The sequence below is a fragment of the Salmo trutta genome, chromosome 13 (genome assembly GCF_901001165.1).
Source record: "Salmo trutta chromosome 13, fSalTru1.1, whole genome shotgun sequence".
Taxonomy (NCBI): domain Eukaryota; kingdom Metazoa; phylum Chordata; class Actinopteri; order Salmoniformes; family Salmonidae; genus Salmo; species Salmo trutta.
In genome coordinates this window covers 10,519,721-10,538,445 of record NC_042969.1, presented here as the reverse complement: position 1 = coordinate 10,538,445, position 18,725 = coordinate 10,519,721, and the positions used below count along the sequence as shown (strand labels likewise).

General features: G+C 41.8%; 1 protein-coding gene across 2 annotated transcripts in view; it reads right to left on the bottom strand.

Moving 5' to 3' along the window:
* Window positions 1-711: 711 nt before the first annotated feature.
* LOC115205164 (polycomb group RING finger protein 3) overlaps window positions 712-18,725 on the bottom strand; it is a 38,464-nt gene continuing 20,450 nt past the window's right edge. For both annotated transcript variants that reach the window (XM_029770864.1, XM_029770865.1), the window contains exons 5-10: window positions 16,185-16,240; window positions 15,721-15,831; window positions 11,648-11,739; window positions 3,476-3,613; window positions 1,832-1,912; window positions 712-1,425 (exon numbers count right to left, since the gene is read on the bottom strand). In XM_029770864.1, coding sequence (XP_029626724.1) covers window positions 1,378-1,425; window positions 1,832-1,912; window positions 3,476-3,613; window positions 11,648-11,739; window positions 15,721-15,831; window positions 16,185-16,240 — 526 coding nt within the window. In that variant the 3' untranslated portion in view covers window positions 712-1,377. The remainder of the gene's footprint in view (window positions 1,426-1,831; window positions 1,913-3,475; window positions 3,614-11,647; window positions 11,740-15,720; window positions 15,832-16,184; window positions 16,241-18,725) is intronic.

Sequence of the window (18,725 nt, the reverse complement as noted above, 5' to 3'; positions counted from 1 at the left end):
AACATCCCCACAGCATTATGATGCCACCACCACCACCATGCTTCACTGCAGGAATGGTGCCAGATTTTCTCCAGCTGTGATGCTTGCCATTCAGACCAAAGTGTTTGATCTGACATGTGCCTTTTACTGAGGAGTGGCTTCCGTCTGGCCACAATACCATAAAGGTCTGATTGGTGCGGTGCTTCAGAGATGGTTGTCCTTCTTTCAGGTTCTCCCATCTCCACAGAGGAACTCTGGAGCTCTGTCAGAGTGACCATCGGGTTCTTGGTCACCTCCCTGACCAAGGCCCTTCTCCTCCGATTGCGAAGTTTGGCCGGGCGGCCCACTCTAGGAAGAGTCTTGGTGGTTCAAAACTTCTTCCATTTAAGAATGATGGAGGCCACTGTGTTCTTGGGGACCTTCAATGCTGCAGAACTTGGTACCATTCCCCAGATATGTGCCTTGACACAATTTCGAGACTCATAGCAAGTCTGAATACTTATGTAAATAAGGTATTTCTGTTTTTTATTTATAATACATATGCAAAAATATCAAAAAACCTGTTTGGGGTATTGTGTGTAGATTTATGTGGACTTTTTTTAATTTAATCAATTTTAGAATAAGGCTGTAACATAACAAAATGTGGAAAAAGTCAAAGGGTCTGAAAACTTTCCGAATGCACCGTACAGAAGCACTTCTGTGAACCTTTCCTAACAATCTTAAGTATCTTTCTTACTCCTTTCAATCTCTCTCATAATGACATTTTATGTACAATATTGGTATATAGAACATAAATTAGTACACACATTTTTTTCCCCTATTCACAATCAACCTTCAGCAAACCCGAAGCAAATTTTAAGTAAAATAAAAAAATAAATCAGAGGACAATACAACAACGCAATAAACAGCTTCGAAACAATGTCTTATTATATAAATGTATATACTTTCTTTGCTCCCAAGACTCGTTTGAGTGTAACCTGAAAAATAAAATGAACTGTTAAAAATCCTCGTCCTCGCCTTTTTATCAGTCAATGAGGTTCGGAGGAGTGAAGTCTGTCGAAAAAAAAAAAAAAAGATGGGCACACAATTCCCCGACATCTTGTTCATGTGTAAACAGAGCACCAGTAGTGTCTTGGTTCCATGTCTCATCTGTACAAAAGTATAAATATATGCTTTTTTCTCAAATCTTTCACATATCTAGGATGTATAGCGGACAAAAAAGGTTGTTTTTGATCTAAACCCGCCAGTGGTGCAGTATCTGTGCTGGGGTTTGTTGTTTGCTGGCTTGTGTGGACTTCTGATCTGGTGTGTTTGCTTGGTGTTGGGATTGATCGTCTCTGCATAAATAGTACGACGCACAGTTCTGGGCCACTGGGCCAAAACAACCGTTCTGTCCGACTACAGCAAATCCATTTTGGGTCTGTAATGCAGCAGGAGGGGGGATTTCTGGAATGCAAACAAAACATATGACAAATAAAGACTAACTGACTGAAAACAATACAGCTGGAAAAATGGCCTTCTAAACACAGACAGAGATGGATAGGCCACTACTTTGATTATATCCTTATCATAGCCTCTAGTATAAAACATTGGGGTTTAAAATGACAAGCTGTGATCGTAACATTCACTTCCATTAATCTCTGGGTTTTATGTCACCATAGCACATCATGAGAGAAAAGGTCTCTAAATAGTTCTGGAGAGCAAGCTGCTCTCTCCACCGAGACTTGTGTGTGCACAGTTTATCAGCATGCAACTCTGTGGATGATCTATGCAGAAAACATAGATTCAACAGAACCTGAAAAGCAATATTTTGGTAGACTTATTCATCCCCATTCTCTTTTATAAGTATTACCTTAAATCTCCATCTTGTCACGACAACAAATTTCAAAGTGTGGTCCTTTCCCAAGATTTCCTCATTGCATAAAATGTCCAGCTGTGAATGGGAGATACAAGAATGCTGCATTTATTAACATTTCACTGGAAGAGAAATGCTGCACTGCACTGCATATAGAGAATAAATACATTTAACCTTAGGGGTGTGTAATGCATGTGCTGTAACACCCACACGTTCAGAAACATGCGCTGCTTTGATAATATTTGATTTATTGTCCTTCTGATTCAGACTTGAGGTCTCTCTGTGCCGTCAAAATATCTACATTTCTTTGAGAGGAAACAAAGACGGAAAAGTAGATTTGACGGTGGGCCCTTAGCACCTTGCGCATGGGGGGCTTTTGGAAAAGCACAAAAACCTTATTTGTAGCCAATAGAATCAAAGACTTCCTCGCCAATCCACTCCTCCTCCGTGGATTAAACATTGATATTCTGTGAGGCGGCTGCCCGCATCTGCATTCGGCCAATCAATACTCTCCCCAACACAGACACTGAGGGGCTGAGGGGGAAAGGGGAGAGAGGAGGAGAGGAAGCCAGTGTGAAGCAGCACTGCCACAGCAGCACCTACTGGTAGCTGGCTCTTCCTTCTAACTGAGAAACATTGCTTTTGCCTTGATGTTATTTTACCTTGGTAACAGAGTTAAAACCATCTTGCCACAGCAAGAGTTACAGCAATAATAGACAACATGTATTAGAGTATTGATTCAATTATTAATATTGTCATTAATAACATAAAAAATGGACACAATATCCAAAGATGTAGTTTTCCCTCTCCCCATGTGTACATGTGTTTGGGGGCTGAGGGACATGGCAACAAGTTTGAAAACGAATAAAAAAATATGAAACACATGGTGTGGGTGATGCAACTCATTCAGATCATCTGGTCTGCTGAAATATCAAGATGGATGCCCCAATTATCCTATAGATATAAATATAACCCATGGGAAAGCGACGCGCTGTGCTTTGACACAGCGGGGACTGTTGACGTACACCTGTATGTTTAGTGTTGAAAATAGATTTTCAATGAAGAACGGCTCTTGATATTCAATAGACAACAACAGAGCAGCTGACAGCTGTATTGCGTCACGGACGTTGGTGATGGAAACGTACACTTTGAAGACATCCCCCACACACACACACACACACACACACACACACACACACACACACACACACACACACACACACACACACACACACACACACACACACACACACACACACACATCTTCAAGACAGACAGATACGAGATAAAAAGCGAATTGAACACCGGCCTAAAAGTTATGTCACATCTCCCGCATACAGTTGTGACAGGCGACTCACAATGACATGACAGAAAGCAAATTATATTACAAGGGCATATTTTCCCCAGAACATATGGTGGATGGCGGAGAAAGAGGCTTGGATAGTGTATGTGATGAGGCAAACAAATGCACTGCCTTGAGAGAACCAAGAATGCCTTGTTAAAAGGGATCACTTTCAGTTTAAAGTGCATGGGAAGGGCTTAAAGAGACAGCTAGCCAAAACTACATCTTGGGGCCTCCTTCAGACAAGCTCAATTTCGTCTAACTGCAGGAAAATCCCCCCTAAAGTGGGTTAGCCATACCTCATTGAACGATGTCAGGTTAAGCTTTTTGGCGATGAATTTTTTTAGGTGAAGGACCGTGGCTTGCGCCGAGCAGCGGATCCACTTGCGCTTCAGGCCACGGAGCTTGCTGCTGTTGCACTCCAAACAGATGCTGACCTGCAGGAGGGAAGACAAATGAACACGCATTTAAAAAATGACTGAGGTGGCACTTGAATTTTCCTTACAGGCTTCTCAGTACTGTCATGAAGGCAGACCAGATGAACTATCCTAAACTATCATGTGCTGCAAATACTGTACATGAAAGTGATATCAACCACTACATTGAAAATACCATTCCACATGAGACTTGCTGTCTTCCATGGTGACTGTGTGCCATGGCATTGTCTCAAGAAGCCAGGAGATGGAGAGTGGCACACTTTTGGAGAATGGTAAACGGAGACTGTACCGCTTGGCCTGAAGGAGTCACGTTGCATTACCAGTATCAGGCCTCTCCCTCTGACTGGCACACAGACAGACAAAGTGCCCTGGTAAAGTGGCTTATACTGCCATTTTCAGGTGATTTCTGGAGACCCAGGGAGGGATTAATAGAAACAGATGGTATTAGCAACCCCTATCTTTCTCCCGAAAACATCAGAGACAGTGAAAATAAGGGTCTCCAGAGTTATGCTCAAATGTGGAAAATCATCTGCGAATAAATACTCAGCAGCAATGGAACCTATCGAAAGCAAAGACTGCTGTAAAGTGTAAAGACCGCTGTAAAGTGTAAAGACTGCTGTAAAGTGTAAATGGCTGGTTTTCAATGGAACGAGCAATGAGGGAAACATTATGATGCAAATAAAAGCTTCCCATTGAGAGAGTGAGGCACTGAGAGTTAATGGTAGTTCGGCAGCAGTCTTCGAGGCCGTTACATTAGTGGAATCATTAGGGAACTGCCGAGCTGGTATGACTCGGAGCAAATTCACAGATATGACTAATGCAATAGCGTAAGGCATTGAGTAAATGAAGGTCTTTGAAGCACCACCCCTTTTCACTCTTTTTGAGCTTTGTAGTGAACAGCAGGTAAATTGCTTGATAGATTCAATAGCTTAAGGAGATTTTTAAATATGTTACATTTATATTCCAGTGAAACAGTTACAGTTGAAGTCGGAAGTTTACATACACCTTAGCCAAATACATTTAAACTCAGTTTTTCACAATTCCTGACATTTAATCCTAGTAAAAATGCCCTTTTTTAAGTCAGTTGGAATCACCACTTTATTTTAAGAATTTGAAATGTCAGAATAATAGTAGAGAGAATTCTTTATTTCAGCTTTTATTTCTTTCATCACATTCCCAGTGGGTCAGAAGTTTAAATACACTCAATTAGTATTTGGTAGCATTGCCTTTAAATTGTTTAACTTGGGTCAAATGTTTGAGGTAGCCTTCCACAAGCTTCCCACAATAAGTTGGGTGAATTTTGGCCCATTCCTCCTGACAGAGCTGGTGTTACTGAGTCAGCTTTTTCGGTTCTGCCCAGAAATTTTATATGGGATTGAGGTCATGGTTTTCTGATGGCCACTCCAATACCTTGACTTTGTTGTCCTTAAGCCATTTTGCCACAACTTTTGAAGTATGCTTGGGGTCATTGTCTATTTGGAAGACCATTTTGCGACCAAGCATTAACTTCCTGACTGATGTCTTGAGATGTTGCTTCAATATATCCACATCATTTTCCTCCCTCATGATGCCATCTATTTTGTGAAGTGCACCAGGCCCTCCTGCAGCAAAGCACCCCCACCACATGATGCTGCCACCCCCATGCTTCACGGTTGGGATGGTGTTCTTCGGCTTGCAAACCTCCCCCTTTTTCCCAAACATAACGATGGTCATTATGGCCAAACAGTTCTATTTTTGTTTCATCAGACCAGAGGACATTTCTCCAAAAAGTACAATCTTTGTCCACATGTGTAGTTGCAAACCATAGTCTGGCTTTTTTATGGCGGTTTTGGAGCAGTGGCTTCTTCCTTGCTGAGCGGCCTTTCAGATTATGACAATATAGGACTCGTTTTACTGTGGATAGAGATACTTTTGTACCTGTTTCCTCCAGCATCTTCACAAGGCCCTTTGCTGTTGTTCTGGGATTGATTTGCACTTTTCGCATCAAAGTACGTTCATCTCTAGGAGACAGAACGTGTCTCCTTCCTGAGTGGTATGACGGCTGCGTGGTCACATGGTGCTTATACTTGCATACTATTGTTTGTACAGATGAACATGGTACCTTCAGGCATTTGGAAATTTCTCCCAAGGATGAAACAGACTTGTGGAGGTCTACAATTTTTTTATCTGAGGTCTTGGCTGATTTCTTTTGATTTTCCCATGATGTCAAGCAAAGAGGTACTGAGTTTGAAGGTAGGCCTTGAAATACATCCACGGTTGACAACTCCCTTGTGTCCTCCTCCTAGAGTGCTAAGAACCTTGGCGTGACCCTGGACAACACCCTGTCGTTCTCCACTAACATCAAGGCGGTGACCCGATCCTGTAGGTTCATGCTCTACAACATTTGCAGAGTACGACCCTGCCTCACACAGGAAGCGGCGCAGGTCCTAGTCCAGGCACTTGTCATCTCCCGTCTGGATTACTGCAACTCGCTGTTGGCTGGGCTCCCTGCCTGTGCCATTAAACCCCTACAACTCATCCAGAACGCCGCAGCCCGTCTGGTGTTCAACCTTCCCAAGTTCTCTCACGTCACCCCGCTCCTCCGCTCTCTCCACTGGCTTCCAGTTGAAGCTCGCATCCCCTACAAGTCCATGGTGCTTGCCTACGGAGATGTGAGGGGAACGGCACCTCCGTACCTTCAGGCTCTGATCAGGCCCTACACCCAAACAAGGGCACTGCGTTCATCCACCTCTGGCCTGCTCGCCTCCCTACCTATGAGAAAGCACAGTTCCCGCTCAGCCCAGTCAAAACTGTTCGCTGCTCTGGCACCCCAATGGTGGAACAAGCTCCCTCACGACGCCAGGACAGCGGAGTCAATCACCACCTTCCAGAGACACCTGAAACCCCACCTCTTTAAGGAATACCTGGGATAGGATAAAGTAATCCTTCTAACCCCCCCCCCCTAAAAGATTTAGATGCACTATTGTAAAGTGGTTGTTCCACTGGATATCATAAGGTGAATGCACCAATTTGTAAGTCGCTCTGGATAAGAGCGTCTGCTAAATGACTTAAATGTAAATGTAAATGTAGGTACACCTCCAATTGACTCAAATGATGTCAATTAGCCTATCAGAAGCTTCTAAAGCCATGACATCCTTTTCTGGAATTTTTCAAGAAGTTTAAAGGCACAGTCAACTTAGTGTATGTAAACTTCTGACCCACTGGAATTGTGATAGAGTGAATTATAAGTGAAATAATCTGTCTGTAAACAATTGTTGGAAAAATGACTTGTGGTATGCACAAAGTAGATGTCCTAACCGACTTGCCAAAACTATAGTTTGTTAACAAGAAATTTGTGGAGTGGTTGAAAAACGAGGTTTAATGATTCCAACCTAAGTGTATGTAAACTTCCGACTTCAATTGTATGTCCATATTTAGCATCCCAAAATCACTATACAAGAACATGGAGTTATATATTCTGATGTCATGTCTTTCTAAAAATCATTTTATCACATTATCAAGCAGTGTCCTTGTATCTTTTTTAATTGGGAGCTCATTTCACTTGAAAATAACTGACACCAAATACACTCACTCCATTGTCTGTAAATCTTGGATGGGAAAATTCAAACCTTTGTGCCTCTGCCAACGTGAGCAGACGTTCATTACTCTGCTAAATTTTGCTTTCATGGTTCTTCCTCCTTCCAATTTCAGTGTTGTGTTGCTCTGATTAGCCTGCCTTGGCTTTCCTTCCCACCCCAAGGTCAACCTTTAGAAGGTCACCCAGCAGACATGGCGGAAGAAGTCCAAAAACCAGCCATGCTTAGCCCTCTCCTGCTGTTATTACTAATACCAACTAGGGTTGAGTGGCTGTTCAAAAGTCACACTTATAAGCAGTGTTGGGGGTAACGTGTTACAGTAATATATTACTTTTATGAATAATATAACAAGTTACTTGTGTTCAAATAGTGTAACATTATTACAGTTAATTTTTCAAGTAACATTACTTTCAGAATCAAATCTCTACTGGCATGTTATACCCTCGGTTTCTTTACCTGTACTTACAGTTGAAGTCGGAAGTTTACATACACCTTAGCCAAATACATTTCAACTCAGTTTTTCACAATTCCTGACATTTAATCCTAGTAAATATTCCCTGTATTAGGTCAGTTAGGATCACCACTTTATTTTAAGAATGAGAAATGTCAGAATAACGGTAGAGAGAATGATTTATTTCAGCTTTTATTTCTTTCATCACATTCCCAGTGGGTCAGAATTTTACATACACTCAATTGGTATTTGGTAGCATTGCCTTTAAATTGTTAAACTTGGGTCAAATGTTTTGGGTAGCCTTTCACAAGCTTCCCACAAAATGTTGGGTGAATTTTGGCCCATTCCTCCTGACAGAGCTGGTGTAACTGAGTCAGGTTTGTTGGCCTCCTTGCTCGCACAGCCTTTTTCAGTTCTGCCCACACATTTTCTATAGGATTGAAGTCAAGGCTTTGTGATGGCCATTCCAATACCTTGACTTTGTTGTCCTATTTGCCACAACCTTGGAAGTATGCTTGGGGTCATTGTCTATTTGGAAGACCCATTTTCGACCAAACTTTAACTTCCTGACTGATGTCTTGAGATGTTGCTTCAATATAGCCACATAATCTTCCTTCCTCATGATGCCATCTATTTTGTGAAGTGCATCAGTCCCTCCTGTAGCAGAGCACCCCCACCACATGATGCTGCCACCCCCATGCTTCACGGTTGGGATGGTGTTCTTCGGATTGCAAGCTTCCCCCTTTTTCCTCCTAACATAACAATGGTCATTATGGCCAAACAGTTCTATTTTTATTTCATCAGACCAGAGGACATTTCTCCAAAAAGTACGATCTTAGTCCCCATGTGCAGTTGCAAACCGTAGTCTGGCTTTTTTATGGCAGTTTTGGAGCAGTGGCTTCTTCCTTGGTGACTGGCCTTTCAGGTTATGTCGATATAGGACTCATTTTACTGTGGATATAGATACTTTTGTACCTGTTTCCTGCAGCATCTTCACAAGGTACTTTGCTGTTGTTCTGGGATTGATTTGCATTTTCGCACCAAAGTACGTTCATCTCTAGGAGACAGAACGCATCTCCTTCCTGAGCAGTATGACAGCTGCGTGGTCCCATGGTGTTTATACTTGCGTACTATTGTTTGTACAGATGAACGTGGTACCGTCAGGCGTTTGGAAATTGCTCCCAAGGATGAACCAGACTTGTGGAGGTCTACAATTTATTTTCTGAGGTCTAGGCTGATTTCTTTTGATTTTCCCATGATGTCAAGCAAAGAGGCACTGAGTGTGAAGGTAGGCCTTCAAATACATCCACAGGTACACCTCCAATTGACTCAAAAGATGTCAATTAGCCTATCAGAAGCTTCCAAAGTCATGACATCATTTTCTGGAATTTTCCAAGCTGTTTAAAGGCACAGTCAACTTAGTGTATCTAAACTTCTGACCCACTGGAATTGTGATACAGTGAATTATAAGTGAAATCATCTGTCTGTAAACAATTGTTGGAAAAATTACTTGTGTCATGCACAAAGTAGATGTCCTAACCCACTTGCCAAAACTACAGTTTGTTAACAAGAAATTTGTGGAATGGTTGAAAAACGAGTTATAATGACCTAAGTGTATGTAAACTTCCGACTTTAACTGTATGTGCTCACCCTCCATTCACATGTATCACTGTCAATCGTAAATGACAGGCCTAGTCTTCAAGTTCTACCAGTGCAACGTCCATGCAACATCATTCATGAGACATCACTCAAGATCTAAATGCATATTCTCATGAAACTGATTGAGATCAAATGGTTGGCATGCAGTTAACAAACTGTCGCCTCCTTGTGTTTTGTTTCAATCTATTCTGCCTTGTGTCACGTACTGTTCAGTTTTGGCTGCATGAGTGAAAAATCGGACCATTCGCACAATCATCTTACAATCTCATAAAAAAATGTGGTGTTTTTTTATTTACAGTAACGTTATACTATTCGGTTAGATTATGTAGAACACTATTATTATGTAACCTTGCAGACATTCAGCTTTGATCTAACTTTATTAAATGAGCACCATTCTCCAATCATGTTCTGAAACACTGAATGGAGAAACGCTTGTAGCCTATTTTGAAATGGAATTGTTCCACAAAAATGTGTGAAAGAGGAGACATATATACACATTATAATAACCAAATATCCATAAATAATGTTTCCAAGTGTTCTATAGTAATGTCCATAAAAACAATAGAAATGTCTGATAAATGCAATTCAAAACTATCAAGTCACAACAAGGCCGACTTCAAATTCTGACATCAAAACTCAAATGACTAGTGGGTTAAATGGCGGCGAATGCAAATTCTCAGATCGATCCTGCACATAATAATGCATTGAAATATAAAGCATCAAATCAAAGGGATTACTTATTAAGGACGCATATCAAACAAACTCAACCAAAGAATGGCGAAAATCACAAAGTAAATCTAAAAGTTTGCTTATCCGTACTGAATGGACAGCGTAAAGAAATAACTAATAAAACAAATAATATTTAAAATATTACTATTCCAAGTAACGAATCCCAACACTGCCTATGAGACAATTTAGTTATCCATCCTCGCCATCTTTTGTTTCTGTTCTTTTTCGGTTATCAATTCATCCCTTTCTGCATAACCTCCCTCCTCTGTGTCCTCTCTTTCTCTCCCCATTAACCTGATCTCTCTGTTTCTCATTCCTCTCTTCACCTGAAATTGTTAGGTTAGATTACTTGTTAGATATTACAGCACGGTCGGAACTAGAAGCACGAGCATTTCGCTACACTCGCAATTAACATCGGCTAACCATGTGTATGTGACAAATACAATTTGATTTGACCTCCTTCTATCCATCCTTTTCACTCACGCTCTTCTACATTTCCTCCACAATTTCATAGCAGCCATGTCATTTTAGCACTCTCTCACCCACGGTGACTTAAAGGGCTTCTATCTCGACCCTCCAAATCCCTTTTTTCTTTTTATCTCTTTCTCACATCCTCCCCCCCACTGTCTCCTTTTCACCCTCTCCCTTTCTCCCGTGTCTCACATGACGCTTGACAGCAGTTCTCCCCTCCGTGTATTCTGTTCACAAAGCTTAGCTGCTCTATTAGCTCTTCTTTCCACACTCCACACCTCTGCTGAACACCAAAAGAGCGGGACCTTTGACCTCTGGTACAATCTCCCGGCCAAGTAGAGAGGACGTGGCGCTCGGCTGCGTGTCGACACGGCGTGTTTTCAAAAACATGTTGATCTTTTCTTAGCGGAGACAATAGCTACGTGTTAAACAGCCAATCACCTGAAGCTATATAGTGGTGATGAGTGTACGTCGGCTCTTTTCTGGGAATTATTGTTTGTGAATATGACGGCGACGAGCAGAGACAATAAAAGCTCTCTGCATTATTGATATCATCCACAGGGCTGAGAATGTACTGGAATACAAATGATCATCAAGACGAAATTCATGTATAAACCCTTCCGTATTTTAAATGAGCTGTATGTGGGGCATGCTGGGTTGTCGACTTGTGGATATACGAATCAAAACAACTATAGGCCTACCATGTGGTAAACTGGTCATTACAAAATAGTTCACCCAAATCAAATCCAAATCAAATTTTATTGGTCACATACACATGGTTAGCAGATGTTATTGCGAGTGTAGCGAAATGCTAGTGCTTCTAGTTCCGACAGTGCAGCAATATCTAACATGTAATCTAACCATTCCACAACAAATACCTAATACACACAAATCTAAGTAAAGGAATGGAATAAGAATATATACATATAAATATATGGATGAGCAATGACAGAGGCAAAATGCAATAGATGGTATAAAATACATTCCCCTATAACCTAGGATAATGTTTATGAGTTTCCACTTGAGCAGACAAAGCGTGGGGCTCGTAATTTAATGGCACCCGGACAGAGGAAATGAAAGATGAGCTCAGGGATGACTCCTTCCTGTCCTGCAGGAAATGAAGGCGGCGTGTGGTGGACGTCCACCTACCTGCTCGTCGCTGCGGTGATAATCATTTTCCTCCTCCTCCGGTTTCTCCTCCGCTGTTTCCTTATTTGCCGTGTCCTCCGTTTTCACCTCACCTGTTGTCAACCAATGAGAGAGGTGACAGATAGTGGTCAAAGAAAGCCTAATAAGACTTTATTTTAGTTGCCATCGACTGTATTCATCATTTCAATGTTTTAACACATTAACGAATATTACTTCATACAGCCATGGCTCTACCTAAAATTACCAGACAATTATGAGTGAATGACAAGAGTGGATCACTCGGAGTGTGTTCAACCTTTAACCTAGTCGACTGGACATAATTTACTTTCATACCTGCTCTCTTTATTAGCTAAACACAAGCAATGCTCATCTGATGGCAAGAAACAGGGCATGCTTTTTTCCTAATGAACCAAATGGCCTGTATCCATTCAACTGTAGAGTTACATTTATTAGGAATTTACGTGGCCCAAAGCGTCAAGCAGTTTACTTGATTTGTCCACCGTCTGAGCACGGTCATCCAAATCAGGGGGCCTTTTAATGAAGGCAAACTGATCTTTTGCCTCTGTGATTGCAGGGGGCTAAAATCAAACCTCTTCTCTGGTTTAATTGGCCTTGGGGAACCATTTGAGCAAAGATGGAGGAATAGGGAAATTGAGATGGAGAGAGGCCATTATAAAGTAAGGGCCAATGGTCACTGGCAAGAGGAAGAGAGAAATAAGGCTTCTCCACACAGCGAAATAGCTAAGCTGAGGAAAATAGGCTTGGAGCGGTGAGAGGGAGGCTAGCTCCTGTTAAATAAACTTGTTGGCTCCGGATGTTTGGTTCACTGTGATGGAAAAGACCTTGGGAGAGAGGGCCTGGAGAATCTCCCAATACCCTGAGTTTTCAATTCCGTCCCGGCGAAGCGAGGGGCCATTATCTGAGCTCAGTTGATTAGGTAGCCCCTTGTTTGTAGACAAACATTTTCTCCCTCTCTATGATTGGCGATGGGACTGGGGCCCAACCATCTTCTATTGTTCTCCCATTTGCTCTCCGCAGTACATCCCAAAGGGGATTGACAGTGAGGCTTGAGAGCACTCTTGTACTGGCCCGAGCTAATCTCAAGAGTAAGCAGAGTGATTACTGTTCAAGTGAGGCCAAATTGGTTATGATACACCTTCAGCCAACCTGAAAATAACTCAATGACACTAAGTATAAGGTAGACTTTGTTTCCATTTTGGAACAATTCTAGGAATAAGACACTGATATTATCAAGTCTTACAAACAAGAAACTAGTGGGCTAATCTGAGCACTATATGTCACAGAACATTTTCTTTTTCATTAGCTTCTACATAGCATACAGCATTGTTCACCGTTGAAAAACCCCTCACAGAGGACATTGTCATAAAGAGCTGGCATGTAAAATACTAATGTGATTCTTCACATAAGTAGGTCTTTATGGAGACTTTGGCATTAATGCACGCTGAGTGTACAAAACAAAGAAGGATTTTTAAGCCTTGAGACAATTGAGACATGGATTGTGTATGTGTGCCATTCAGAGCGTGAAAGCACAAGACAAAAGATTGAAGTGCCTTTGAACTGAGTATGGTAGTAGGTGCCAGGCGCACCGGTTTGAGTGTGTCAAGAATTGCAACGGTACTGGGTTTTTCATGCTCAACAGTTTCTCATGTGTATCAAGAATGGTCCTCCATCCAAAGGACATCCAGTCAACTTGACACAACTGTGGGAAGCATTGGAGTCAACATGGGCCAAAATCCCTGTGGAATGCTTTCGACACGGTTGGGCGGCATCGTCATACCGTCCTTCTCTCACCACGGGATTTACAGTATTACCGGTTTAGTACACAAGAGGGCGCGAAAAAAATGCAAAAAAAGCCCATTGGGCATCTATTACCAGAATGCTAACAAAATCAGCACAAGTAATAGTGAATTTGCATGGAGGCTGCTAGCTAAATACGCTAACGAGCCCCAACGAAAATAAACAAATTGCAAAGACAGGCAATCCAGTTCATAATGTTATACATATATAGGTAGGAGCTACCGAATGTCATTTTTTGGTGAGTTTGAACATTTTCAAGTGAATGTGAACGAGAGACATTATGCAAATGAACAAAGTTTTGAAGCATGCAGTACTGGCTCTCCAGCAGCATGTCTACACACTGTGTCTGAGTGGACTGTGAAGTCTGGAGTCGCTAGGGCAACGGGCCTGCCTGCTCTGCTCAGAGAAGAGAGGGGGGAGGAGCAGTCAGGCCGAGAACGGAGGAGAAAAAAACATAAGGAAATCAAGAAAGCCTTGGCAGCTATACAAATAACTCATCCAAGGGGCTTTGACTTCTCAAAGAGGACAGAAAGCTTACACAATATGATGCCCCGTCACCTCATTAATCCAGCCACTTGCTTAGATAGCAAGTTCAATTTAAGGGTCGTGTTAACACAAAATTCAGCATTTTTCACAAAGGAAAAAAATATAAAACACATAAATAATTTCTTGCCCCCGTTTTGTGAACACAGATCTAAATGGCTTCTTATTGTAATTTCTGCTCGGCATCAGACTCATTTTGTGCTTCAGTTGCACTTCTAAACTCGAATGAGAATTCACAAAGGGCATTCTATCAGCAGACAGCGATTCTTTTCTCCTGTACTTCTCTCAGTGTAGCCAGCCTATTTTTCTCTGGTAAAATGCAAGATTAACTTTAAGCAAAAAATTAGGAAATGTAGTTGGCAACATTCTTTCTATAGGCCTAAACATTAGAAATATGATGGCCGTGATTCATTTTTGCTCATTTACTTGTGCGGCTGCCAGCCAAATAGCGTTGCACTTCTGTTGCCATCTGATAAAAATGAAGCTATTTTATTTCGAATGTGTTGCACTAATGTATTTTCTGTGAAGGAAAACAATAGTTGCATGTCCCTGATCACACTTGAAGCAACAAAAAAAACACTGCTGACTTTCAATATAAAACGTGACTCGTCCATACACTCGTCAATCTCCTGTTGTGCTTTTACAAACAAACACGTGACTGGCTCAACTGTGCTGGGGAACTAAGTAAGCTTCATAATGTAAAATAATGTGACAGGTGAAATAAGAACGCAATCTGCTTTATTTCCTGACGCATTGCACTAGTTGACTGCAGGTATTTACTTAAAACATTGCTACAGATATGAAAATGTTTTGAAAAACGTTTGAAATAAATAGTTTCAACAGTATTGACGGTATTGAAAAACCATCCTGTGGCTATATCCAAACACCCCGGTATACGGTATATACGGTGTCCCGCCCAAGCCTACTTTCGCCACCTTGTAGAGTCCATGCCCCAACAAATTCAGGCTGTTCTGTGGGCTAAGGGGGCTGCAACTCAATATTAGGAAGGTGTTCCTAATGTTCTGTACACTCAGTGTATAGGAGAGAGAATGAAAGAGAATGAAATAGAATGTTAGACGTACGAGAGAGAGAGAGCGAGGGACAGAGAGAGAGGGGGGGAATGAGAGATAGAAGTGAGAGAGAACATGAGAGAAAGGAATAGACAGAAATAAAATGAGAGTGAAAGCCACTTTTTGCGCTCTTGAAGTGAAGGTGATATTATAGAAGCTGTCCATTAGCACACTCATGTCAGTCCCCACTCCGGGGTTCGGCTCCCAGGAAATCTAGGAGCAGGAGCTGTCGCCTGTTGTTAGCCAACAAGCTCCGCACTATTTCTGTTTTGCTGGGCAGTGAGTGTTGACAAGGGTTCAATTTCTGCCAGGATTCTGTTTAAACGACCTCGTAAGGATGTTAGCCACAGCTCAGCCCAACGGGGGGGCGAGAGCAGTTCCACTTCCATTTGAGCGTTAATTACAAGAAATCAGAAAGGGTATTGAGCGACCAATTAGGCCTGCTCTGTGACGACTCTCTGGGCATGCGTTTACACCTCATTGTCGGGCTGGATCGCAACGCCGCCATGCTTTACAGGCGCCGCCACTTTCACACTCTGATTCGCCTGGGCTGAATCCAGGAAAGAGGTGATACTAAGTAGGGAAAATAGAGGGGGGGAAGATGTGTGTGCATAGGCTCTGGCGGGCGAGAGTGGACCGTACCATTGCGCTGAGGATCTAGATGTTGTTTCATGCTGCACAGCTCTCCTTTGATGTCCCCGGGCACTTCCATTCCCAGCTTCTGATAGAAGTCTCTCTGTTTTTTTATCTCCGCTGCAGGAGGGGAAAAAGGGAATGAAAGAGAAAGAGACACAAGGGAGAATTAGGGCCTTGCTTTGGCTGAAGGTAACTGTCACTAGGGCTTCTTTAAATTTGATGGCATACTGTATGGAGTAGGATTTCTCTCATTACAGTCTATCACATAAATCAATAAAAGTCAAATCCTTCATAGATATTTCAGGGCTATGTGCTTTGGGAGGTTTGTTATTCAGCCCCAATCTCACTGAAAAAAAAAGATTAAAGGCAAACTGGGGTTGGTTTGGAAATGTATATGGGCAGATTCAAATATTTGTTTTAATCTTTTTGGTGAGGGGACAAGGCAGAAGAGAAACCAGTGAGACACTTACCCTCTTGTAGTCCCGGCACCAACTTGTAGACAATGTCTTGCATTGTTCGGTCATGGCTAAAGGGGAGAGAGATTTTTAAAAATTACAAATCTGACAATGCTACATTTATTATCACTAATAGCTGATGATGACATGTTGTACCATGCTTATTCTGTGTCTTGTTTGGAAATGTAGCCTTTAATGATAGACATACAGTGGCAAGAAAAAGTATGTGAACCCTTTGGAATTTCGTGGATTTCTGCATAAATTAGTCAAAACATTTGATCTGATCATCTTAGTCACTACAATAGACAAACATAGTGTGCATAAACTAATAACACACAAATTATTGTATTTTTCTTGTATATATCGAATACATCATTTAAACATTCACAGTGTAGGTTGGAAAAAATATGTGAACCCCTAGGATAATGACTTTTCCTTAAGCTAATTGGAGTCAGGAGTCAGCTAACCTAGAGTCCAATCAATGAGACGAGATTGGAGATGTTGGTTAGAGCTGCCCTGCCCTATAAAAAACACTCACAAAATGTGAGTTTGCTATTCACAAGAAGCATTGCCTGATGTGAACCATGCCTCAAACTAAAGAGATCTCAGAAGACCTAAAATTAAGAATTGCTGAATTGCATAAAGCTGGAAAGGGTTACAAAAGTATCTCTAAAAGCCTTGATGTTCATCAGTCCACGGTAAGACAAATTGTCTATAAATGGAGAAAGTTCAGCACTATTGCTACTCTCCCTAGGAGTGGCCGTCCTGCAAAGATGACTGCAAGAGCACAGTGCAGAATGCTCAACGAGGTTAAGAAGAATCCTAGAGTGTCAGCTAAAGACCTACAGAAATCTCTGGAACATGCTAACATCTCTGTTGACGAGTCTACGATACGTAAAACACTAAACAAGAGTGATGTTAATGGGAGGACACCATGGAAGAAGCCACTGCTGTCCCAAATAAACATTGCTGCACGTCTGAAGTTCACAAAAGAGCACCGAGATGTTCCATAGCGCTTCTGGCAAAATATTCTGTGGACAGATGAAACTAAAGTTGAGTTGTTTGGAAGGAAGGAACACACAACACTATGTGTGGAGAAAAAAAAGTGCAGCACACCAACATCAAAACCTCATCCCAAATGTAAAGTATGGTGGAGGGAGCATCATGGTTTGGGGCTGATTTGCTGCCTCAGGGCCTGGACAGCTTGCTATCATCGACAGAAAAATGAATTCCCAAGTTTATCAAGACATTTTGCAGGAGAATGTTAGGCTATCTGTCCACCAATTGAAGCTCAACAGAAGTTGGGTGATGCAACAGGAAACGACCCAAAACACAGAAGTAAATCAACAACAGAATGGCTTCAACAGAAGAAAAGAAGCCTTTTGGACTGGCCCAGTCAGAGTCCTGACCTCAACCCGATTTAAAATGCTGTGTCATGACCTCGAGAGCGGTTCACACCAGACATCCTAAGAATATTGCTGAACTGAAACAGTTTTGTAAAGATGAATGGTCCAACTACAGATACACATACTTTTTCCATCCTACACTGTGAATGTTTACACGGTGTGTTCAATAAAGACATGAACATGTATCATTGTTTGTGTGTTATTAGTTTAAGCAGACTGTGTTTGTCTATTGTTGTGACTTAGATGAAGATCAGATAAAATGTTATGACCAATTCATGCAGGAATCCAGGTCATTTCAAAGGGTTCACATACTTTTTCTTGCCACTGTATATACAAAACATACACACTTCCTTAATGTCAGCAGCACATGCTTCTTGACATTCAGAATTCCCATGTTTACCATATAACAGCATGAATGACATCAAAACACAGCGCATTTGTCCACTACCCAGCTGTGACGCCCACTTTGTACTGCAACACCTGGGCCTGCAGTGTGACTAGCGAAACTCAGTGGGGTGTGCTGCACGAGAATCCTGGAAAGACGTGGTGTTTCTTCCGTCTGGAGTGAAGGTCATTCTCTCTATCCTATCCACCGCTCAAGACCATAATTAGCAGATTTTCTCACCCCTGAGGCAGGTGAGAGCTGACCGCTTACCACTGCGGTAGCCAAACTCTGCTTCGCCCCAAACACAGCGAGCACTGACGCCTTATTGACAGGGCCCTTGATGCACGGGAGTGTGGGGATGGATCGAGGCTCAATTAGCTTTTCGCTTAAATATACCATCTGAAAGATTTCCTAATGCTCGTTGAAGATTTTGGCTACTCCTAGTTCACTTATCATGAATCTTTCAAGTTTTATTAGTCTTGAAACACTAAGGATAAGTGTATACAACCTTATCATAACCCTTAAATGATGTATGACTTGGAATATGGTTCGATTGCTTGTGTTTTCATCTTCTCAGGACCAGGCCGTAGTAGTAGTAGCACTCGTTGTTTTTTATCTCAGCATCTCACATCTAGTTTGAACCTGTTCATTGTTTTATGTTTCGAATTGTTTAAATGTTTTCGTTTGGCACATTTATTTGCTTTTTATTTTCATTTGAACAAACAACTAAGAGGGAAATGAAGAGAGCAGTGCATTTCAAATGTG